The sequence below is a fragment of the Grampus griseus genome, assembly GCF_964374135.1.
Source record: "Grampus griseus genome assembly, chromosome: 3".
Classification (NCBI taxonomy): domain Eukaryota; kingdom Metazoa; phylum Chordata; class Mammalia; order Artiodactyla; family Delphinidae; genus Grampus; species Grampus griseus.
In genome coordinates, this window is record NC_139019.1 from 14,131,935 (window position 1) to 14,157,145 (window position 25,211).

The window sequence follows — 25,211 nt, forward strand, 5'->3', positions numbered from 1 at the left end:
TGTCATACTCGGCCAGAGTTATGACTTTTACAACGCTACATCAGCAGGTACTAAGACATGCCATCATGGCAGCGTTACTCAGCGTACAGAAATAATCCAGAGCACATACTTCTATGGTTTCTTGCTTGAAGGTATTTGAACTTCCGAGACAAAAAAACTTCTGACCCCCTGGAAACCAGAGGTCATTCACCATACTCAGTTCCAAAACAAAGCGGTTCTTTTTAAAAACTGAGGATGCAGAGGAGAACAATGGTTTTTAGAGGCAAGTGAATAAAAAGCCATATTGGGACCAAAGAGTTTGAACTGTCATAAAAAGGAGGAAAATAAAAATGGCACCTCGGGAAAATTTGAGCCTAAGCCCAGAAATGTCAAATATTAGAAAAAATATGATTTCACCAGATTCATGTTAGTTGAGAGCTGGAAGGAGTTTGAGAAATCACCCCATCTCACCACCCCATTTGTACAGGAAGAAACTGAGCAGAAGCTACCAGTCTATGTTTGCTTAAAAGAATTCACTAAGCAAAGAGCCACCTCTTTGATAATGGATGTAGCTGATTTATAAATATTCATCAATACAGGCTGGGCTAACAGAAAAAAGTCAAATGGAGAACTTTACTTGAAAACTGTTCCACACGGTCTTCTCTGAGAAAAGTGGCATCGTATTGGCATGTCCTTGGTAAATTCTACTTTCCCAAAGGAAAATGAGGGTCTGGTGAGAAGGGGACATGGGGAGTGCAGCTTCCTAGGAGTCCTTTCTCTTGCTTATTCATGTATTAAACTGGTTGTCTGCAAGTCATAATGGGAAATTAGCCAGCCTTAGACACAGCCAATATCTGTTAAGTATAAATTAGGAACGCCACAAAATATTCCGCTGAGCAGCTGGAAGTTGCTAGGAAACGGGAGGTCAGGCGATGCCCAAAGGCCAGGTTATTCCCATCCCTGGGGCCTGGACAGGACTGGTTCATGCTGGAGCCCCAGCATCGCAGAGCCAGACCACAGGCTTCTGAATCATGTGAGTCAAGATGCTTAAATCTGGATGCCCCTCTTGGCCTTCTACTTGGGGAAAGGACCCAATGAGAAAATCCAAGGAAGACACAGGAAACAGAAAACATAAATATGACAATAATACACTCTTTCTCATCTGTCTTTAGACTAACATTATTTCCTGCACAATCCAATTTACTTATTAACACCTACCATGTTTCCCATTCTTAGATTTAAAGCATACTTCTCAGGGTTCTCGTAATACTTTTTCCATGAATTTGTTTTTAAACACATCTACCCCCAAATGGATGCATATGCTTCATAAGTTCTATTGGAGGATGTGGTGCTGAGTTAGTAAGTGGTGAATAAGTTCAAGTTCAAGAAACAAACGCCTCTTTATGTTGGGACCGTCACAGTCAGTAATGGAAGGGCCACACCAACGCACATACGCTGCCTCTCTCCAGGGCGACAAATATGTTCATTATTATTTATCAGCCACCACGACCACCGGTGGCAGGTGTGTGCCAGCGTCTGAGCTAGAAGTTTTACAAACATGATCACAGTTAACCTCGTAACCACGCTAAAAATGGGCGACTTCTGTCCTCACTCCATCGATAAGCAAACTTGAGTTGGTAGACCAATGTCACGTGGCTGGCGAATGACAGTGAGCCCAGCGTTTCCTATAAGACTCCCCTCAGTCCACCACAATACGCAGCCTCCTGACACATCTTCGCTAATCATTTTAATCCAGAAATGGTGAAAAGATTAACCTGTTTTATCCATCTGTTTACTATATAGTGTCTGAAGGACAGATTGCCGTATTCGCTAACAAACAGCAATACAATCAATGTGTCCTTTGAGAACTATGAAACCTTATGCCGTTAGCCTTGGAATATGTAGAAAAACAAGCCCAGGTTAAATGACTGCTACAGAGTCACTGGGCTGCTGGGACGAGGTTTGCATTAGAGGTTAAATTCTGTGTTTCAGGCCAGGTGGGATCAGTGTTGTTTAGAAACACTACTGTGATACATTGTACCCTGGTGAACGGTCTCAAAAGTCCTCCTGGGTCTGTCTCCACCTTTTTCCCCATCAACGTTTTGGCATCGTCAACTATGACCCGAGGCCAGTCCGTGATTTATTAACTGAAACGGAAATGATTTAGGCACGACCTATTCATCAGTTCATTTCTTCCTATATTTTTGCACCCAAGCCCTGAAAATAGTTAATAGTCAACCAAAGAATGTTGCTTCATCTATCCCTATATGTCAGTTAGGTCTATTCGTCTCTGCCCACACCCTCTCTGGCTCTGCATCCTTGGCAGTTCACAGTCCCCAAAAGAGTGCAGTCCGGGTTTTAGGCTAGTTTATCAAAGCAGAACCAAGAACAGAAAAGCCTGAGTACCCAAGCCAGTGGCTAAAGGCCCTTCGAATATTCCCAGACAGCTTTCTCAATCGTTAAAATACTTTATACCAACATGTTGTAACAGGGAGAGTGGATGTGCTCTGAGCAGGCAAGGTGAGTAATGCAGAACAAGTGGCAATTGTATTGTAGTTAATTTTTTTTTTTTAATCGATCACGAGAAGGGAAAGGCTTTAACTCTGTCAACACTGGCAGAGCTCCAGGTCTGTGTAAACCAGGAAATGCCCCGAGCACAGCTCCAGACACAGCAGGCGTTCCTGAGCAGAAGTGGCCCATCTGCTGATGCAACCAGGCTACAGACAATGGCTGGTCCAAGAGATGGTCAGTTCCACAGAGATTTGCAGTTTTTTGTACCTTTTTGCACCTTTGATACCCAGCCCCAGCACTAACAGGTTGTGTCTGAACCCGGGAAATCCCAATCACGTGACACCACCACCAGGTCCGACCTGCCCTTCCACCTCCACACAGGACCTCATTTCCCTAATTTGCAAGGTGCCTCCGACCAAATGGCTCTCAGGGCTGCCACTGTGTGTACCCACGGTTCAATGTAAACTGAACAGTCCAAGCTTTATTGGAATTGATGTAATGAAGGCACCGAATCAAATACAGAGGCCAACTTTTCAGAGTTAATAGCAAAACAAAAGGAAAAGAGAAAAAAAAGAAAAGAAGTCAAGTCAGGCTAATTTCCCTTCTGCCATTTCTCAAGCTGCAATCAACATATTCAAGATTCTTTACATGTGGCTCGAATAATCTGGTGGGGTTTGTCTTTCCAGCTCAGCAAAATTGGCCTCAGTCCTCTACTTACATAGTGTAACAACCTTATTTAAACTGTCTGCTATTTATATATGTAACCACCTTATTTAAACTGTCGCACTGAAAACGACATCAAGGGATGCCTGACAGACTTCACAGGCAAACCCTTGTCCTGTGCCTAAAGCTCAGAGGCTGAAATCTCAGTAACTCAAACTTACTGTGCATGTTCAAAGTTCATTTTCTTGTATTTAAAGAGACTTTTGAAAAAAACGTTAAATAGTATCTAAAACATTGTTCACTGGTGAAATTTTCACACATTTTTAACAGGGACACTTTCATTTCGTAATGGCAAACTTTTTGAGTCTATTACAGAATTCTTAAAGCTAAACAGTATTCCCTTTTTAGTGAAATACTGGCAAACGAAGCATCTGGCACACTTTAATGAGCTGTTTTGTCCTTTCACAGTGGCTGAAACTAGGACATCCATTCATCTGAGAAAGTGGATAGCACAGAGCGATTACGTAATCCTGCAGGATATGCTGATATCCAGGGCACTCCACCCACCCCCCCAAATTTTAAATTTTCTAATACTACTTACTAGGAAAGAAAACAGTAATATATGTTTCATTTAATGATTCAATACCTGTGAAAAATGTTAAAGGATATTATTTTCACTGTATATTCATCAGTTAAAACAAAGTTCAAAGCCATAACAAGTGCTATAATAAAAATTAAGTTGTAGATGCCATTTTTTACCAAGAGCAACGGAAAAATAAGGAAAAACCCAAGAAATAATCAGCGTTGACACCTTAACCCAGTGACTTCCAACCAGGGGCAATTTTCGCCCTCTGGGGGACATCTGGAGGTGTCTATAAACATTTGGGGGAGGGGGGGTGGGACTGGCATCTATGGGGAGAAGGCAGGGCTGTTGCTACACGTCCTATAATGCACAGGACAGTGCCCCTCAGCAAAGAAATGTCCTGTCCAAAACGTCCACAGTGCCAAGGTTGAGACACTCTGCCCTAACCCGATAAATTTAAAAAAAGTTAAACAAGGAGGTGGAAGGAAAAGGATGTGAAATTTAATCATGGACACATTTCAGTTTGAAGTGCTGGCCAAGCACAGACCCAGGAAAAAAGTAGGTTACAAAGCTGGGCTATGAGGCCAAAGCTTAGAGGAGGGTTTCAGGCTGGGAAAACACAGCAGAAAGGTACTCACCTGGGCTGAGAGCAGAAGGAGAGAAGTGAGCGTTTCTTTGGGAACAGCACAGGTGAGGAGGTGAGGGCAGCACCCAGGGAACCAGTCAAGAGAGGGAGGGGGAGGGCAAAGGGAGGGGGGAGGAGGCTTGGTCAGAGAAATGCCAGGAAGGAGGAGGTGGCAGGTGATGCCACGGCCCTGGGGGTGGGAGGTGGAGATTAGGAGGGCAGGGCAAAGAAAAACTCTACCTGGAAGCTTTCAGCAGGAGAGAGGCAGAGGCGGCTTGGATGGCATAGCCTCAGAAGTAAGAAAACAGGTACGGACTCTTTTTAGAAATGTTCAGCAGTGAAAAGAAGACTGCTCTAAGGGGAACCCGGTCAAGTTCCTATTCACTCCCACCTCCCCTTTCTTTTACATAAATAAATAAACACATATATTTAAATACAATGAAAGTATCAGCAAGGAGATGGGATCCTGGGAGAAGGAACCCTTTACAGCCCAAGGGAGAAAAACTGATGGACTATGGTCCCAGGGGAGGCAAGAAAAGTTAAATCAGGAAGACAGGATGAGACTGTCCTTCAGAAAGGCTCCAACAATTTAAACTCCCAGTGGCAAAGTACATGAATGGGAGTTTCCTCAAATATTCACAGACCCCTGAAACATGTTATTGAAAACGGAAAACCAAAAACTCATCCAATCTTCACACTGGCAAGACTATCTCACTATTTTAAGTTTTATTTCTTTGATTATACTATTGACGTTGTCAGGTTATTTTTCATTTGTATTACACCTTCTGCAAATTTCTTGTTCAAGTGTTTTTCCCATTTTTCTACTAAAATATTTGTTATTTTCTTATTGATTTGTGAGGGCTCTTTATATAGTAAGGCTCTGAATCCCGTTATACATTGCAAAAACTTTTCCTGTTGTTGGCCTTAATGAAGGCCAAGCTGTCCATGTGTGTATGTATACATCAAAGTCATAACAATGTGCATACTCTGATTTTAGCAAATAAACTTCTGAGAATTTACCTTAAGGAAACAGCCTTAAATAAGCACAAATATTTACACACATGAATAATACAGTAAGCAGCACTGTTTACAATAATAAAGGAAATAATCCAATAATAGAAATTTGACTTAAAGCACAGCCACTGACAAGTGTATACAGTCATGAAAAAAAGCACAGGAATGCTTTAAGATATGTTAATAAAAACAGAATTACCATATGATCCAGCAATTCCACTCCCGGGCATATGTCCAGACAAAACTATAATTCAAAAAGATACACGCACCCCTACGTTCTGCTGCTATTACCCCTACGTTAATAGCAGCACTGTTAACAATAGCTAAGACACAGGAACAACTTAAATGTCCATTGACAGATGAATGAATAAAGAAGATGCAGTGTATATATACAATGGAATACTACTCAGCCATAAAAAAGAACAAAATAATGCCATTTGCAGCAACATGGATGCAACTAGAGATTATCATACTAAGTGAAGTAAAGCAGAAAGAGAAAGACAAATACCATATCACTTTTATGTGGAATCTAAGATATGACACAAATGAACCTTTCTATGAAACAGAAACAGAATCACAGACATAGAGAACAGACTGGTGTTTGCCAACAGGGAGGGGGTTTGGGGAAGGGTGGAGTGGGAAGTTGGGGTTAGCAGATGTAAGCTTTTATATATAGAATGCATAAACAAGGTCCTACTGTATAGCACAGAGAACTATATTCAATATCCTGTGATAAACCATAATAGAAAAGAATATGAAAAAGAATGTATATATGTGTATAACTGAATCACTTTGCTGTACAGCAGAAATTAATACAACACTGTAAATCAACTATACTTCAATAAAAAATATTGATTAAAAAAAGTAAGTTACATAATTGAGGTAGACTATGATCCCAATTAAAAGGAAAAGGTATATATACAACAAAATGTAAGCAGGATTGTCTCTTGGTGGTAAAATTATAGGTAACTGTAAATTAAAGAGTTTTTTTCTTTGTATTTTGCATATTTTCCAAATCTTTTATAAGCAATAAGTATTGCCTTTATACTGGGGAGGGATGCAGGCAAAACCTAGTATCTATTGTAATGATGTTTAATAAATAGCTACTATTCACTGTAGTAGTATTTTTGAGTATAAGGGAAAGAGCTGGCCTGAGGAAGGAACAGGGGAACTCCACAGGGTCAAAGGCCAACACAGGGAAATGCTGGGGAGCGGGTGAAGGCAGAGAGCTTTCTCCAAGTCTGAGAAAAGCCAGGGACGTTCAGACTCTGAGCCCAAGCACCCCACTGCAATCTTCCCCCAGTACCCATTCTCTGGTCTCCAAAACCCGGACCCTTTGCTCCAGTCATTGAGGGGAAACGCAGCTTTTAGAATCGATCCTTCATACAGATGCTGGGTGAGCAGTGGTGAGTTTTACAGCAAAGTCACAAACAGAAATCTCACATTAAGGGGGCTGCCGGCAAAAACATTAATACGGAGCCACTTAGGCTAGAAAACACACACACACACACACACACACACACACACACACACACACAAGATCGCAGTTTGCCTATGACTGATAGGTGGTCTGGGACTGGGAATGGCTCAAATGTTGGACTGGGCTGCTGTTCTGACTGGATGCTATTCTAGAAGGTCATCAAGATAAGCCAAAAAATGTACAGCCAGAGGGCTGCAGGGAGGTGGTGTGGCTACCCTTCACAGTGGGTGCAGGGAAAATATTTACCCATCGTGGCAGATGCCACCTCCTAGGTGGGAAGCAAGCAGGGCAGTCTGGGGTGCCTTTGCAAACATACCCTTCACCATGCCATGGTGCTCATCAGAGAGAGTGAAATATTACTCATCTGAGAGTGGATGTATTCCCTCACTGCAAAGAACAATAGGATTCTGGAACTGCGGATCTATATGTTTAAGCACAGAAACACAGTTGAGAAAACCCAGAAGTACCACACGATGAAAGAGTCAGAAATATGTGGTACTTTCCTGAAGATGACTTACACTTCGTCTTTCTCTTATGATGGCTATTAATTTTATGTCAGATTAATTACCCTTAAGATTGAAAAAACTGATGGTAAAAATAAAATGTTCTAACATTCGGTTTTCCCTTGGCACTAGAAATTTATTTCGGGGTAAGCAGATTTGGCTAAGTGGCAGGCAGCCACATTATTATTCGTTTCTTTTAAATGTAACTCGATTTAATATGAAAGACCACCTTCACATTTAAAACACTTATTCCCTTAAAGGGCACTTTTAGCAACTGAATAGAAATCAGCTGAACACATTCAAGTGGCAGTAGAAGCAGAGATTAGCATTTCAGACGCTCTTTATTATGTTCTTTCTTCAGGGACTTCTACTCTGGGGAACCAGAGGATCTCAGCAAAATGTGTCTCATCAGGTTTCTCCCGGGCAGATTGCAAAATATCGGCAAGTTTATGCTTGTGTGAAACAAGCACATGATATTAAACAAATCACCATTCAATTCCTGTAACTTTTCCCAGTTCCATACTTGTGTATCAACCAGTTTATAATACAACTTATAAAGATGCCGATTCTTGTGCAGATTTCTTTAAAGGTTGGTATAAAGCACAGGGCAAGAAAAAGCTGCAAAACCGTAGCATATAATTTTTTAAAGGGAAATTCTTTGACATAACAAATTCAAACAAAAGAAACGACCACTCGCCATTTCGCCGTGCAACCTAATATTAAACATGATTTTCCCTACACAAGATGCATTCCGTATCAAAAAATATATTGCGTTATCAATGCCTTATCCAAGAGGTTATGTCTTTTGTTTTTACAAAGCATTAGTAGTTCAAACTTGTACATGCAATCAAAATCAGCACTTACCCATTTGTTTAGAAACTAAACACTTCCGGTACTCAGAGAGACGGCAAAAACCTGTTTTCCTCAGGCTTAAAAAACTCCTCTACAAAAGTCTACAGTACTGCGATCACTGTGAAACTTTTAAGCAGTGCAAATAAGAGAAAAACCCCTACCTTGGGTTTCTTTTGCCCCCTTCAGCTTTTGTCCACTGTAAATGGCTGCATCTTTAGCAGTCCGGGCTACAAGCATCTGAGCCGACAGACACAAAAACGGGCTTTCTTCAGCTCACTGCTGTTCCCAGTCTTTTATGTGGTGTCTTGGGCTCTGCTTGCTTAATTCCTGATTCTTCTGAAAGAAGTCCAGCCTGGTGAGGCTGGCGGGATAGCAACTGCCGAAGATACTTTTGACCGTCGGAGTAAAGGAATCACCTTGCATGCACCAACAAACGTGCAAAGTCATTTGAAGGTGCAAAGACCCTGAATTTTCAAAGATGACTAATATTCAAAAGGAAAAACGCCCCAGGACAAAACCAAGCAATTTAGTTGTGATCTTGGAAAGTCCACCCTGAGAACAACACCCCTCCCTTGAGCCCAGTTTCATTTCTGGCTATTTATCCTGGTCTTTGCATAGCGCTCCTGAATAGTTGCCATGACAACTCGGTAAACAGGATTCAAGTGACCACTGAGGGGTTTAGCGGGATTGTTTTGTTTAGCGAGAAGAATGGTAGCTTTAATGCTTCCTCTACTAAAATTTCCTGGAAAGGCAGAGCTGCCTTTTTTTTAGGTTGTGGGTAGGTGATGTTCTCAAAAGTCAAAGAAGCTGGCAAAGAATGCTCCAGTTACAGGAGAAGAGGCAACAGGAGTGGCAGTCAGAAAGCCAGGAAGAATTATGGAAGGTTACTGAATGCCGAGTGGGCATTTTCCAGCAAGGATGCAGAGCAAGTGGAATCCTCTCCAAAGGCTGTTAAGACTAAGTATATTTGGGGAGGATTGAGAGTCTGACAGTCCAGATAGTTCTAAAAACTCCTCGCTCCCGGTTCTCCTATGCGCTCTCTCCTCCCCCACTTTTTCACCAGTCTCTTCTCTATGAAGCAGTGTCATTCAGATTGTGTGTCCTAGACACTTCATTCTCAATCTTCACCCTTTGGCCAGGCAATCAGAAACCATCCTATTCTTAAAAAATTTTACTTGAAAAAAACGTTCACTGTGTTGTGAACAGATTATGAACATTTAGCACTTTGACACATCACAATGGTATCATTTGTCAAAACTCAATCATACGACACGGTGAACTTTAATGTTAACTTCGGATTTTAATAATAATAGAGCAATACTGGTTCACTAATGATAACAAATGTACCACACTAACGCAAGATGTGAATAATAGGGGAAAGTGTGTGTGTGTGTGTTGGAGGCGAGAGTGATACGGGAACTCTCTGTACTCTATGCTCAAATTTTCTGTAAATTTTAAAATATTCTACAAAAGAAGGTCTATTAGTTTTTTTAAAAAAATGAAATTAAAATGTTCATCCCATAACCATGTCAAAGACTAAAGGAGGGCTTCCCTGGTGGCGCAGTGGTTGAGAGTCCGCCTGCCGATGCAGGGGACACGGGTTCGTGCCCCGGTCCGGGAAGATCCCACATGCTGCGGAGCGGCTGCGCCCGTGAGCCATGGCCGCTGAGCCTGCGCATCCGGAGCCTGTCCTCCTCAATGGGAGAGACCACAACAGTGAGAGGCCCGCATACTGGAAAAAAAAAAAAAAAAAAAAAGACTAAAGGAAATTAAAAAAAGAAAAAGGAAAAAAAAAGCAGCAGCTCGTTACAACAATCTGCCAAGGGTATGAGATTTAAAACTAAACTCAAAAAGGAAAAGGTCTGGCAGCAGTCTTAGCTTTTCCTGGATTCAGCTTAAACTGGGGGTTAACCTTGTGAGGATGAAGTGAGCGTATTTTCCAACCCAAACACGTAACGTAAGTATGGACTGCTTCATACAGTGCAGTGTAGCTGGTTCATGTCCCCGTTACCTCATTTAATACCTACAACTGCTCCCCTAAGCAGGCACCATTACTTTACACACTTTGGAGAAAAGGAAACAATCCCAAGGTCACACAACGGCTCAGTGACAATAGGCTGGACAGATACCCAGTCACACACCTTGATCTATTTCGATCTCATCCCAATGCTTCAGGGGCCCTGCACCTGAGCAATAGCCTTCCCACATGGGCGGGGCCTCTGTGTATCAGAGCTCGCTAGACCCAGGGCACCTTGCACCCCATGTCTCAGCGGGAGTGGAGCAGGGCCACCTATGCATTGATGAAAACCAGTGAATGGAAGATGCGGAAATGCAGATTTCATTCAGTACAAGTACAACCTTTCCCATAAATAGTAAGAGGTTTAAAAAAGACAACAGGGTGCCTTTAGGTTTAAGGAAAGAGTATATTCTCTGTTCCTGGGAATTATTTAGGAAGAGGGAGGATGATCCTTTTGTGTCTCATTGAAAGGGGTTAAACCGACCATATTTCATCAATTCTTAACGCAAATATGTTCCCCTCTCAAATTGCCTGAATGTGTCTGTGACTTGCTTACCATCATGCTGTAATTCCATACACGGATGTGCATGGATTTCATCACAGCTTTTCATTGTCTTTGAAAATCACAGGCACTATTGGAAGTACTTGCACTGAGTCCAGCTGTCCTTTAAATGTAGTCTAAATACTCCTCTCTAGAGTCATCAGTGACACAGAAAGTTATTTTATCTGCAGAAAGGCCTGGAAACAGGGTGACAAGGTGTAACTGTGTTATCAGTGAAGCAAGGATTTGTGGTGGACGAATGACCTCCACTTCATTCTTGCAAATGAAAAAGCAAGCGTCTGGAGATAAGACAGCATCGTGCCCTGGTTAACTAGGTAGAGCTTCTGCTTCCACAGTGATGTATAAATAATGGTGCCCTTTACCACCATGGGAGTCTTCGATTCAATACAGTAATAGATGTTTGGACTGAATGATGTTCGATTCCAGAAAGTTCAATCAAAATGCTAAAATCCAGTGTTTAACCTTCTAGGTTAAACCCTTGTTATCTGGCAGATTTGCACATCCAGACCTCCTGGCCCAATCATGGCAGGGAACACATTCCCTAGGGGGACCCCACTTAGAGATCTGAGTGCTCGAGCATGGAGCACCCAGCCCAACTCAAAGTGTTTGTGAATGAGTCTCCAGTGCTGTGCTTGGCTGTCCCAAAAGGGCTCCAAACCCTGGAGGTTTGGCGGGGGGCCGGGGGGTGCCATGTCTGAGAAGGGGGTCAGCTGGGAGAGGGAGAGATAACACATTAACATAAAGACTGGATCACAGTAAGGACATCACTCTAATACTGACCTAGTGGTGTATCCCTAGGGTAACTTCCAACTATACAAATCGAAGATGATCCAAAAACAATTAAACAGACCAAAATGGAACGCATAGCAGTAAGGATTCAAGATAGTGCGTTAAGTCTTCATCTTTGGCAAAGTCAAGTACTCACACACCATGAGCAACTCCATGGTGTCCTTTTATGAGCAATTTGATTCAACGTTTACTGAGCACATATGACAGTCTGGATGCTGGCTGAGCTACACAGCGGGGCACAAAGATGGCAGAGGCAGGCCCTGCAAAGTTGTACTTGGTCAAGGTCTTCCGTATTTGTGGAATGCCTTATTCAGAAAACAGCACTGAGGTAGAGACACCAAAGCCTAAACAGAAACGTAAAGGGTCACTGGAATAAAGTTTCAGTAAGGCTCAAGAGAAATAAGATGAATTAAATGAGAGAAAAAGATCTAGGAAGAATAAAATAGGACAAAAATAATTCAAGGTAGGAAATATGCTACAGTATCATCAGAATTACTTAAAGAAATGTTTGGCCTCTGTTAAAAAAAAAAAAAAAACTAGGGAAAAAATGGCAGGCAGCACCTGGATCACACAAAATGAGTCCCCAGGATTAAATGTGCTCGATTCGTGAAGCCATCAATCAAATCACGATGCCCCTGGAAACAAAAGGCTCGTGTTTCCGTAATGCCAGCACAGCGTCCTCACTTCATGTGTGGTCCTGAGCGTTGTGTAAAAGAGGGACCTAGTCTGGTGTCAGCAGTGGCCCCATGAAAGAGACGGACACAGGTCAGCAGGAGTCATTTAACAGGAAAGCACTGGCCTCCTCTGAAGTCTCTTTAAGACGACTTCGGTGTGACATGCTTCACAGTCCTCACGTCTCGGGGCCTGGAGACAGTGCTTTAAGACAAGACGCCCAGAGCCAGGCCAGTCCTGTGTCTCCAGCTTCGTTCTCCTGCTCGATGTTCCATTTTCCGGCAAATACCACTGCAGTCCGGCGCACAGACTGCACGGCTTCCCTCCTAGGAGGCCTGGTCTCTGGTCTCCCCTCGGCACGGACACCCCTCTTCCTCACTCTTCCCCTAGATGAACCTGACCCCCTGCAGCCACCTCTGCTAGAAGCCTTCCCCCAGCAGCTCCCAGGGTCAGGGCCACTCAGGGCACCCATATCCTGCCTTTTTGGAGAAGACCTCACAGAATCTTTGAGGATGCACTGATGCTGGGTCAAAGCTCAAAGATGACCCTGCAGGGTCAAGGATGCTTCCCCCTAGAACCCGAGAGCTTCTCACATCCAACCCACAGAAGAGAGAGGAGAGCCAGCCAGGCACGCTGCACACGACAGCCCTGCTCTGCCCCTGCAGCAAGTGGGCCCGGCCTCGCACTCGGGGCCGGGAAGCGCAGACAACCAGTTCTCACGCCCCGACGGCTCTGCTGATACTTATCCGTCTGTCCCCTTCTTTCATTCTGTCCTGCAGCTCCTCAGGGGTTTTCTGAGGAATGTTAATAACAGACTTCTCCGACTAGAAGTTATTTGCACCAGGCAGGGAGAGAAGGCAGAGATCACGGGACACCCTTGGGGAGAGATTCTCAGGAGGCAAAGCAGGTTTTCTTCGATATAGAAACCTCCTGGGGTTGGTTTGGGCACTTCTGGCCAGAAACACTACTGTCTAAAGCAAACCACAGCAAAAAAAAGCTATGAGGCCACGTCACCCACCAAAAACCGTCTGATGGAGAATCTTGCCCTTTGTAAACTGGAAGTTCTAAGCCGAGGGGAGGACTGTATCCTTCAGTGCCATCTGAGGAAAAGAATTGGCTGCAGGCCGGCCCCTACCAAGAGGTATGCCTTTATTTTCTTCATAACTTAGCGCCAGGAGGACTTCTCAGCAACGTTAGTGAAGTGTCTTCTTCGCAACGCTCAAGATTAGCTACAAATCGTTCACAAAAAGAAAAAAGTCCACATACTATAACAGTTGAATTGACATAACTGTTCCAGCATGTCAGTTATGTTCTCCCCGCTTACACCAGCTTTTCAAAGCAAAACATAAAAATCCCAAATAACGAAAACCCATAATATTCCCACAAAAGGATTTCTAGATGCTTGGGGCCCAAGTGCCCACCCTGAGTCTCACACACTTGCCAAGGAGAGGAGGCAGCCTGTACCACAGGCCTGGGGCCCAGGGGGCCGTGTGCACACACTCGCCAGGCCACCACGGGAGCCTTGGATGTGCTGCACAGGCTCCTAAAAGCACCGAGCCGCTACTCCACTTTTTCTAAGGCCCCAGTTCTCCAGGCCACAGGCTTTACAGCCATTGTTCTTATGCCTTTTGGGTCACAGAATTGCCAAAAGAAACGTCTAGAAGCTGCCCAGATCCGTGATCTACATGCCTGAATGATGCACAAAACACCTCCATAGACGTACATCTGGATACATCCTCTCAAGCCCCCGTGATGAACATCTGACCTGACGAGGGCATGAGGTGAAGACTGGAAACACACATTCCCCATCTCTGGGTAAAGGCAAGCAAGATTTTCCCTCTGAGATTTCTAGAAGCATCTATCTTTGGACAAAAGAAATGTCGTAAGAAACTCTAAATGAGGGTTGTTTATATATATTTCATATATCATCCCCAGTAACACTCCAATATTTGCAATGGAACTAAATGAATGCTAAGCGAGTTGTAATTTACTATTTCTATAGTCTAATCAGCCCCTTCGCACTCAATACCACACCTACATCTTAGGCCTCAGACAAGTCAGTTCTCATGTCTGACTTGCTGGGTGCCTTGAAAATGGCACCAAGATGTTTTTCAAAGTCTTCTTCAGCCCATCTGCTGGCAGGTTATTAATCAGTGCCTGCCACGGGTCAGGAGGTGAAAAGGGCTGTGAGCCAACAGAAATGGAACCAGAGCCGGGCTTGGGTCATTTTTTAAAATGCAAACACCAAAGCAATTTGGCACAACCAAGTCCCAGCAAGGAAAAATAAACATCAAAAAGAGGCAATTTCTTCAACATTCTGGCTGTTGATGTGTTTTCCAGCAGGCCTAATTTCAAAAGTGGTTACGATTTAAAGGAAAAACTGAGTCCGTGCCATCCAAGAGAGAAAACAAAAACGTGGAGGACTGAGATTTTAAAATTCAAATTTCTATCCTTATAAATAAGCACCGGCAGGTCCCCTCCATTTCTTTGAATCTAAGGTGCCAGTGGCTGCAAAACTGCACAATTGCTGCACCACTAAGAAGAGAGAAGAGAGTTCCCACTTAAACTGTGGTTCGCCAAGAAGCTGCAAGACGCATCTCAATACCCAAGACCTTAAATTGGGGGAAAACATGCATCTTTAAGTGATGGTGTTATTACCCCTGTCGTAAAAGGAAGAAACACTGGCAGAGGTCACACAGCTCCTGTGAATGTAGACCCCAAACGCAAAGCCCACTTATATCATCTTGTAGATCCTGCCCATTGGGGTTTTATAAAGCACGGCAGGTGGATAGAAGTCAGCTGACGTGGTACATGGTTATGGTTTAACTATTAATTTCCAACATCATGTCAACACAAGCTATGTATGGTTACCTTAGTTGCTGTTTTTCTGTGATAACCTAAAACATTTTACTATAAATTTGAGAAATGGAAAGATGAGTTACTATGTCAACTACCAGAACCGATGCACACTAAGTCATCACAGATCTACAGAACCCCAGTCCCAGCTACGTTACGCCACACAAACGCCAAACTCTCCCCATCACACCTCAGAGTAAGGTAACAAACCAAACGGATTATTCTCCCCTCACTGAGTTTTGCCTTTCTAGAAGACAGAATTCAACACTGTGGTTCTTATAAAAAACCCCTTAAACTCTAAGTGAGGAATCGCTGTAATATTAAGTCAGAGGTAACTGGTAAACAAAATAAAAATAAGATTTAGCGTCAGCAAAGTTATCGACAGCGGCATTATGGAACCTAACAGTCTCATGGGAAACAGTTCAGGTCAGATTCCTTATCTTAATCCTTATGAGGATAGCATCTAGTTCTTCCACATGAGAGGCCCTTGACATTATTATTTTGTTGGGGGATTTCCTTTCTTCACAGGGGTAACTAAGAGCAGATGTTTGCCAAATCGAAATAATTTCAGTGTTTTAACAGCACTTCATGGCAAGTTGCCCATTTAGCCTTAGACTCAACAGCTGCATTCACCTAATACTAAATCTTTTTTGTTCAGATAGGTTCTCTGTATAAAACTCACATTGTTTCTGATTGGGATATGGCATTAAAAAGCTAAAACCAACAGCCTAGACACAAAAACTTCCTCCGACGACAGGAGTCTTCTAGTTAGTTACAACCAACGAGTCAAAGTCCTTAAAATCCGTCATTACTACTTAGAATACAGACACTCTGTCATGTTTAACAATAAAGCAAAAGAAAATAAAATGAAAAAGAGCTCTACCACAACAAAAAACACACCTATCGTTTCTTCCAAAAAAGGTATATCCCATTCTGGAGCTTGCCCAAGAATTTCAAACCAATGCTTAAAGTAAAAATGCGAAGGCTTCACGATGTTTTCTTTTAAACCAGATTTCTCTAAAGCATAATGGCATCGTTCAAAAGCAGACAAATAGGCCCAAAAGACAAAGGGATTTTTTTCCAGTGAATGGTATGTTATAATAATGTCATATACATTTCCAACCATCTATAATGAAAGGACTTTGGAGAAACCAAATCTCTGAGTCACCACACCAGGAGGCGGTGTCCTTAAATAAGACAGTGTCAGTCTGGTTGTAAATCTTACCTTCTGCATGTTTGGCTTGATACAGCGAACAAAGAAAGGATTAGAGGAGCTTAGCGTTGCCATTAAGGAATGCAGGGAGTCCTATTAGAAAGGAAAAAGTATATGTTGATTTAGTCTCTTATTATGTCTTTAAATTTCTCAGCACCCTAGGCACTCGTCAGGAACAAGAAAAAGAAAACAATATAAATCTGAGGAGTAATAGCCTTTTCATTTTTAATCATGTCATTCTAATAAAACAATGGTAATATAATTGTCATAGAAGTTATTTTACATATGCAAAACTCACTTATTACTTCCTTGACATAGTACCATTAAAAAAAAAAAAAAGAAAATCTGTTCTGTTAACCAGCAAAAATACCACCCTGGGATATTTCAATGTTTATATAGAAAACCTGAGAAGTATCCACTCTCCACTGAAGTCGTTCCTCTTAATTAATTATTTCCATCAAAATGACAGCTTATACCAGTACCTCACTGGTCTCTGAGCTAAAATCTCTCATTCTTCCTTCAAATCACCAGGCAGATCAATCTTCTGTAATACTACTGTCTTTTCTTTAAGTTTTTTTAATTGTGAAGATTTTTTAACATTTACCAAAGCAGACAGAACATGTAATGGGTACCCATCATCAGCTTCGGCCGCCGGCTCATCTCACCTCATCTCATCCCTGTCCCCGTACACATCACGCCCACTTCTAGTAGAGAAGCAAATCCCAGACACTGTGTTATTTCATTCCTCAATATTTCACTGTGTATTATCAAAAGCTAAAAACTTTAAAACATACAGAGGTAACCATAATATCATTCCTGAAAAGCTTTAACACAAATTCCTTAATATCAATGTGAAAAGGTGCAACTAGCTCGTTTCATTTTAAAACACTCAACTGTCTCGAATTTCATAATTTTTAAATAGCGTATTCTTTGAAATCAGAATGCAAATAAGGTCCCCGTAGTAGTGTAGTTGGTTGCTATATCTATTCAGTCTATTTTAATCCATTGGTTTTCCCTCCGTCTCCATCTGTCTGTTTCTTTCTTCTTACAATTTTACTGTTGAAGAAACTAGGTTGTCTACTACATTGATTAGTTACTTCTGTGCTCAGAAAGCTTTAGGATTTCTCACAGATGACAGAATGTCCTGGAATTTATGGCCCTTCATACTCTGGTATGGTACCCATTTAACTTCCTACAAGGTGTCCTGTCCTCTGGGAACAGGTCTCACATTCCTGACTCAGGAGTCCGCCTCTTGCCTTTGTCTCTCCCTGGAAGCCCTGCCCACTCTCTTCCATTTCCTTAATTCCTAGTCCAATTTAAGTCCCAAACACCCACAAAGCCTTCCAAGACAACTCCAGGCAACAATGACCTAGAAAAAGACAATGTAACAACGCCGCTGGATGATTAAGAGCCTAGGGTTTACAGTCAGACCGACCCAGGTTCAATTCAAATCCTAGCTTCAGTCCTCAGAGGGACTGAGCAAGCCTCCCTTCTCTAAACCTCAGCTTCCTCATCTATAAAGTGGGGACAGTAATACATACTTCTAAGAATATGGGAGAAGTGAACAAGGTAGCATATATAAAGTGATTAGCCCAATGACTGGAACACAGAGGGTGTATAATAAACGGCAGCTATTATTATTATTGTATCCTGTAAGGGTCACACCTGCCCAGCACTGTCAGCCGTGGTGCCGTGGGTCCAGCTCACCCCAACCATGCTGTAAACAGACCTTAACACAGAACTCGCCCACCGCCTCGAAAGCATCCAACTTTGATTAACTAAATGGAAGAGAGCCTCCCAGAGGGCAAATTTAATAAAGGTCTGTTGACTGACATGCCTCCAGCTCCCCCTCATGCTAAGATTTGGGGGTAAAGCAGAACAATTAAGTTAGAGAAATGGTCTTCATGTTATCTGCCTCTAAACTACCTAAAAGGCTTACATACTTAAAATGCACGTAAGAATGTTTTTTATTTTCCCTGAATTCTAGACATCTGGACAAGGTAACTGACACTGATCTTGTTTAACCATGCACTTGGTTATTCTTCCTAGTTATGATACTGTAAACATACCTGGGAAAAAGAAAAACAATCCAGACACAGGAAGAAAGATACTTTATATGCACATGAGTCTTTAAATACCAATCAGAGTGATCCCAAATGACCAAACAGTCCTTCTTATGAAGACTTACTATTTCGTAAGCTTAGAATAAGTAGCTATTTATTTTTGACAAAAAAAAAAAATCTACATTTTTTTTTTTTTCATCTGGCTCAGAAAAAAAGAAAAGTATATTTTCTTCCTAGAGCCCTGACTGGTTTAAAAGGATGATAGAAAAAATAATAATAATAAACACTTTCATAGACCTCACAGATACCCATTTCCTATTTTCAATTCTTAAAATCACAATAAAGATGGATCCGTCCAGGCCAGCAGCATAGACTAACCTTGAATTGCGAGCTGACCGTGGGCCGCCGATGTTTGCTTCCACATTTCAAGGTATCCTGGTTCGTGCGGCTTGAAACGTGTTCAAAGAGGTCGTAGATGAAGTCGAATCTGTGTGAGCGGAGAGCAGGAGGGCCGTGAGGGGTGCACACCCGGTTATTAGGTGCTGGATTACTGTAATCACAATGCATTTCCCCACTGAAAATAACACACCAAGGCCTGGAAGAGCTAAGACAGTGTCCAAAGATTTCACACCAACCACTCCCGAAGAGCTTTAGGCACTGAAAACAGACGTGGCCGCTTCGGAGCACCAGCGTCTTGCAGAAGAGAAGGGGATTGGGATGAAGATGACTCAGGGCGACAAGCCACGTAGGACCGCTGAGCTCTGCAGAGCTTCTGCAGCCTCCACGCCCTGTGGAAGGGAGGGGTTTGTCTCGTGCACCGCAGAGTGACGAAGATGCGACCAGGTAACGGGTGGAAAGATGCTAACTCTGGAGTGAGCCCCCCCGCCCCCCGCCGCCACTTCCTAGTTGTGTGACTTAGACACGACGCTTGCCTCTCTCTAGGCCTGTTTTTTTCATCTGGAAAATGGGCACATCCTAAGTGCTGAAGTTTGTTGTTATTATTATTTAAAAGTTCTGTAAAATCTACTGCCACTACTGAGAGAGTAAAAGGCTTCTCAGAAGCCTTTCTTTTATCTTCCTTGCACGGAAGATGCTCTGGGCTATAAAACCGGGGTGGGGTGTGTATGTGTGGGGGGTGCCTTCGCGGGGACCAGGAATGAGGCGGTCGGGCAACCACGCCCCTCAGGGGGACAACGCCAGCACTTCCCTCATCACTTCTCTTCTGCTTGACCCCTTCTCACTTGCATCCCCGGGTGATGTTTCATTCTCGCTCTTTGAACTTCTCTGTGCTTTGAGTGCTTTGGAGTTTTACTCATTAAAACGTCACAGATGCCAAAGGCAAAAGAGAGCAGGTGCAGCAAATAGGCCAAGCCCCTCCTTCTACAGAGAGAAACCTGGGGCTGAAACAACGTTCTCCACCCCACTTCCACAACCACTTGACGTCATGACAGCGGCAACCAGTGGAAGGCCATCTCGCGGGTCTCCAGGCCTGTGCTCTTTTTCACAACAAAATGTTCCAGGTAACCTCAAGACACTGCTTTTATTTAAATGCATCACTTTAAATCTGCTTTGAGAGATAGGTAACCTGCTATGGTATTTTTAAAACGTCGCCATTTTTACAGGCCTGAAAACTTATCTAAAAATAGAAATAGCTGACAAGGTTGTAATTAGGGAATCCTCATAAAAGAGAGTTAAAACGAGTTGAAAGATCAAACACTTCCACCCTGAGCTTCTAAGCTGACACCTTAGAGGGGTTCCCTTCACCCCAATTCTAAGTGACAGGGTGGGCACCTAATACTTTCATTTCTAAAAGTATTCCAGCTTTTTAGTAATTGTGCTTTCCCTCCTTAGATATTAAATATGTGTGTTAGAGACTCACGCTGGATCTGATACAGGTATTGACAACTTTAAGGCAAGGGTTGTTTTCCTCCTTTCTCTCTCACACAGGCTCCTAAAAATAGGAAGGCTCCTGGTTTCATACATACAAATAGCTAAACTAATCACTAGAACTTTCAGCATGTTTTCCTTAACTACTGGTTTAATGATGTGAATTTACCAAGTCATGAATGAATAAATGAATGGGTAATTAATCTATCACTTTAGCTGAATAATACTTGTTTATTTCTCTCGATACCCCTTACACTAATGAGAGACATAGGGTCCTATACACCCGAGGCTGAAGTCAATTTAACGCACAGCTCTAAGCTTGCTATGAAGACAGTAGGTCATACCGGTTAAAATCTTAGGTCCCTGGGCCAAGCAGACCAGATCAAATCTAGTTGAGGGATCTCGGGCAAGTCACTTAATCACTGTAAGTCTTAGTTTCCTCACCTGCATAACATGATAGATTTACTATTCCAATGCTGCCTCATTAAATGGTAGTCACTACCGCTAGTACCATTTTCTACCTCTCGGATCACTTTCTTGATGAAATACTGCCCGGGGAAGAAGATGATAAACCAATTGCCCACACATTAACTTTTTCTGTATTCGTGAATTAAAAGCATCTGCACAAACATCAGTCTGACATCTCGGGGAGAAGACTGACGCACCGGCTTTCCCTCAGCAAGTTGAGAAGATCATCCCTGAAGGTATCTCTGTTCTTCTCCAAGATGCCCCGCACGTCATACTGCACCTGGTTTTCCAAAATAAACAAGAGAAGGCGGAACTGATCAAAAGAATCACTTCGGGCCATAAGCATCCCCTTTAAAAGCTGGGTCCACGACAAGATGTTAGCTCAATATATTTATGATTGGCTTCTGAAATTACTATACTCTAAATACCAAATGAGCAAGTATCAGCAAGGATCTTGATTAAGAAGTTACCTCTCCAAGGGTGTGGAGAAAAGGGAACCCTCCTACACTAAGCTGATGCAGCCACTATACAAAACAGTACGGAGGTTCCTCAAAAAACTAACAAGAGAGTTGCCATGTGATCCAGCAATCCCACTCCTGGGCACAAAACCGGACAAAACTCTAGTTCAAAAGATACACGCACCCCCTATGTTCACAGCAGCACTATTTACGATAGCCAAGACACGCAAGCAAACTAGACATTCATTGACAGAGGAATGGATAAAGAAGATGTGGTACATGTATACAATGGAATACTACTCAACTATTTGTAGTAAAAGAATGAAATGATGCCATTTGCAGCAACATGGATGGACCCAGAGATTATCATACTAAGTGAGGTCACAAAGAGAAAGACAAATACCATATGATATCACTTATATGTGGAATCTAAAATATGACACAAATGAACTTATCTACGAAACAGAAACAGACTCACAGACTTAGAGAACAGACTTGTGGTTGCCAAGGGGGAGGGGGGAGGGGGGAGGGGGAGAGGGTTGCATTGGAAGTTTGGGATTAGCAGATGCAAACTATCATATATAGAATGAATAAACAAGGTCCTACTGTATAGCACAGAGAAATATATTCAATATCCTGTGATAAACCATAATGGAAAAAGAACATAATAACTGAATCACTTTGCTGTACAGCAGAAATTAACACAACATTGTAAATCAATTATCCATCAATAAAATAAATTTAAAAAAAAAAAAAGGGAGTTACCTCTCCAGCATAGTGTTTCACTCCAAAATTGTTGACTGCAACTCTGGGCTTCACGTAAAAGTGGTTATTCTAAAAAAAAACAAAACAAATAGAAACGCCTCATTTCACTCACTGATTTCCTGACAGTATAACTATAACTGACAGTGAAAACAATTGCAAAACCCATGACCTATCAGAGGTTTAGGACACATCGTGTGATGCACTTCATCAAAACCAGGCAATTCTGGTCTGTGTCATTACATTAGGTTAAAAATGTTAAATTTTACACACTAGCTAAACATGGGCATATTCTGACAAGCAGCCTACAATCTATGCCTTTGGCTTATTTCCATTTAGTTATAGCAGAGAAAAGCTTCCGTTTGAGGAAAAAAAATTCACTGTGGGAGGCACAGTAGGTCAACAGCACCGAAATCTGTCACGTGTCACATCTTAATCCACAGATGTGCTATTCAGACACAAGGAGGAATCGGCAGGTTTGGACATACAGCATGCTGAGTGTGTAACTTCTCCAATAAGGTGCCGTCTGTGGCTTGAGGAAAATGGCTTTCTTCATTGATAAGGGCTAGGAGACCAAGTTTCTAGAAGAGGGGAAAAAAGGTTAAATATGAATTAGAAGGTTTTGGCTCTGTTTATTTTTACAGCTCCTTTCCTCTCTACTCGCTATCAAGTAAGTGGTCAAAAGGGCATAATAACTTCTCAGATTGAAAAATTCAGAAAGACACACTATTAAGAAATCTAGTTCATTCCACACTAAAAAAACGGAACCCCCTGCAATTTGGCGGACAAAACTTTTACAACTGGCCAATCCACTATCGGAACTGCAAAGGTTTTGATGACGACTTAAAATCTATGGGAAGCCAATCTGCACACTGTTGATTCTTAAAATATTGACTTCAACGAGACAATGGGTTTGAAGCAGCCAAGTATTTAAATGCAACCTTGCACATTTACATGTATGTTTCCAAACGGTCCACTGTGCTCTAAACGTTCACATCTTTGATGTGCGTGTTAGTACAAGCTGTTTTGTTCCCATAAATATGAATCAGCCCAGCTGGACACCCTTGGGACTGTTACCAATTCTTCAACAGTGTGTTACCTTCTCAATCAAGTCCAGGCATTCTCCATTGTCTATCCAGTCAATGTCTTCCCACACTAAGCCTTCTCTGTGCAAAGATTAAAAAGGGCCAGGTTGTAGTCAAATATAGCTTCAAAACTATCCAATGGAGGGGCTCATTTTCTTAAAAAATTTGAAATGGAATTTGATGAGTGCTTACCTGCTATATTCCAGTTGTTCTAAAGAAAAGATATGCTTGTTGAAATACTCCTGAAGCTTCTCATTTGCATAGTTTATATTGAACTGCTCAAAGTGATTCACCTAAGGGAGGAAACCATTCAACAAGTGTCTATTACATAAAAAGGCCAAACAAGCCACGATGGAGAAAGGTATGGAGGTTCCTTAAAAAACTAAAAATAGAGCTACCATACGATCCTGCAGTCCCACTCCTGTGCATATATCCAGAGAAGACCATAATTCAAAAAGATACATGCACCCCAATGTTCACTGCAGCACTATGTATAATAGCCAGGACATGGAAGCAACCTACACGTCCATCAACAGAGGAATGGATAAAGAAGACGTGGTACATATATACAACAGAATATTACTCAGCCATAAAAAAAGAATGAAATAATGCCATCTGCAGCAACATGAATGGACCTAGAGATTGTCATACTGAGTGAAGTAACTCAAAGACAAATACCATATGATATCACTTATATGTGGAATCTAAAAAAAAATGGTACAAATGAACTTATCTACAAAACAGAAACAGTCATAGATGTAGAAAACAATCTTATGGTAACCATGGGGGAAAGGGGGGGAAGGATAAATTGGGAGATTGGGATTGACATATACACACTACTATATATAAAACAGATAACTAGTAAGGACCTACTGCAGAGCACAGGGAACACCACTCAACACTCTGTAATGACCTATATGGGAAAAGAATCTAAAAAAGAGTGGATAGATGTATATGTATAACTGATTCACTTTGCTGTACAGCAGAAACTAACACAACATTGTAAATCGACTATACTCCAATAAAACATTTTTTTAAAAAGGCAAAAAAAGGGCTTCCCTGGTAGCGCAGTGGTTGGGAGTCCGCCTGCCGTTGCAGGGGACACGGGTTCGTGCCCCGGTCCGGGAAGATCCCACGTGCCGTGGAGTGGCTGAGCCCGTGAGCCATGGCCGCTGAGCCTGTGTGTCCGGAGCCTGTGCTCCGCAATGGGAGAGGCCGCAACAGTGAGAGGCCCACGTACCGCAAAAAAAAAAAAAAAAAAAAAAAATCTGCAGAGAAACATATCAATGTTTGTTTCAAGAGGCTTGCTTAAGATTATCCCACTCGCTGGAAGCATACCTCAAAGTTTTCAAATCCAAAGATGTCAAGGATGCCGACAGATTTGAAGTCATCTTTGCCTTTGATCCTGCCGTTGATCTTCTTGATCACCCACTCGAAGCAGCGTGCGTAAAGCGCCATGGCCAAGGAGTCCCTGCTGTCTGCTGCCTGTGGGGAGAGGAGACAGGGCCATGGTGCCCAGATGACCCCGGGGCAGCCCAGACAGGCAAGTCCATCCCCGCCCCACTCGGGAGACACACTCACTCAACATCTATGCACCCCATGTCAAGTAAGCCAATACCGTCTAGGATAACACAGCTGTCTAAAGAAAGGGTAACCTGGAACCTGCTTATTCACTTTACAGCACGATTCACCAAGAAGTCCTTGAAGTCAGGCTTTCGAATTCAACTTTATAGACTGAGTTGTAAGAAAGGATCTGAACCCACAGCTACAAATTTTATCAGGTTTCAAACAATAATTAAGACCTGACCTCTCTCATTATCACCTTCTCATATTTCACTCTGTACACATAAAAGTTTTCTTCCTGGCATGCTTAGCGTTTCTACTTACCCAGTCAAGAAACAGCTGTGAGATGGGCTAGTGCATATAAGAGGCTCAAGGCAGTAGCAGAAGCAAAAATAAGTAATACAACATACTGTTGCACTGTTTTCATTAATAATAATAATAATTATTATTACAGCTAATGTTTACGTAATTCTTACTCTGCACCAGTCATGAAGCATTTAGCATATATATTTTTATTATCATCCTTACTAGAATCCTATGAATTCGGTATAATTATCCTTGTCTTACAGAGGAGGAAACTGAGGCACAGTGAATAAATTTCCCAAG

At 42.3% G+C, this 25,211-nt stretch overlaps 1 protein-coding gene across 1 annotated transcript in view; it reads right to left on the minus strand.

Annotated features, from left to right (window-relative positions):
• The window catches only part of MYO10 (myosin X), a gene marked incomplete at its 5' end in the record, with an annotated part of 218,166 nt that overhangs the window by 55,918 nt on the left and 137,037 nt on the right, over nt 1–25,211 (minus strand). The window contains 8 exon segments of the mRNA XM_082651004.1: nt 16,332–16,412; nt 18,761–18,869; nt 20,935–21,017; nt 21,961–22,029; nt 22,446–22,538; nt 23,057–23,123; nt 23,235–23,335; nt 24,381–24,527. Of these exon segments, the coding sequence (XP_082507130.1) occupies nt 16,332–16,412; nt 18,761–18,869; nt 20,935–21,017; nt 21,961–22,029; nt 22,446–22,538; nt 23,057–23,123; nt 23,235–23,335; nt 24,381–24,527 (750 nt within the window).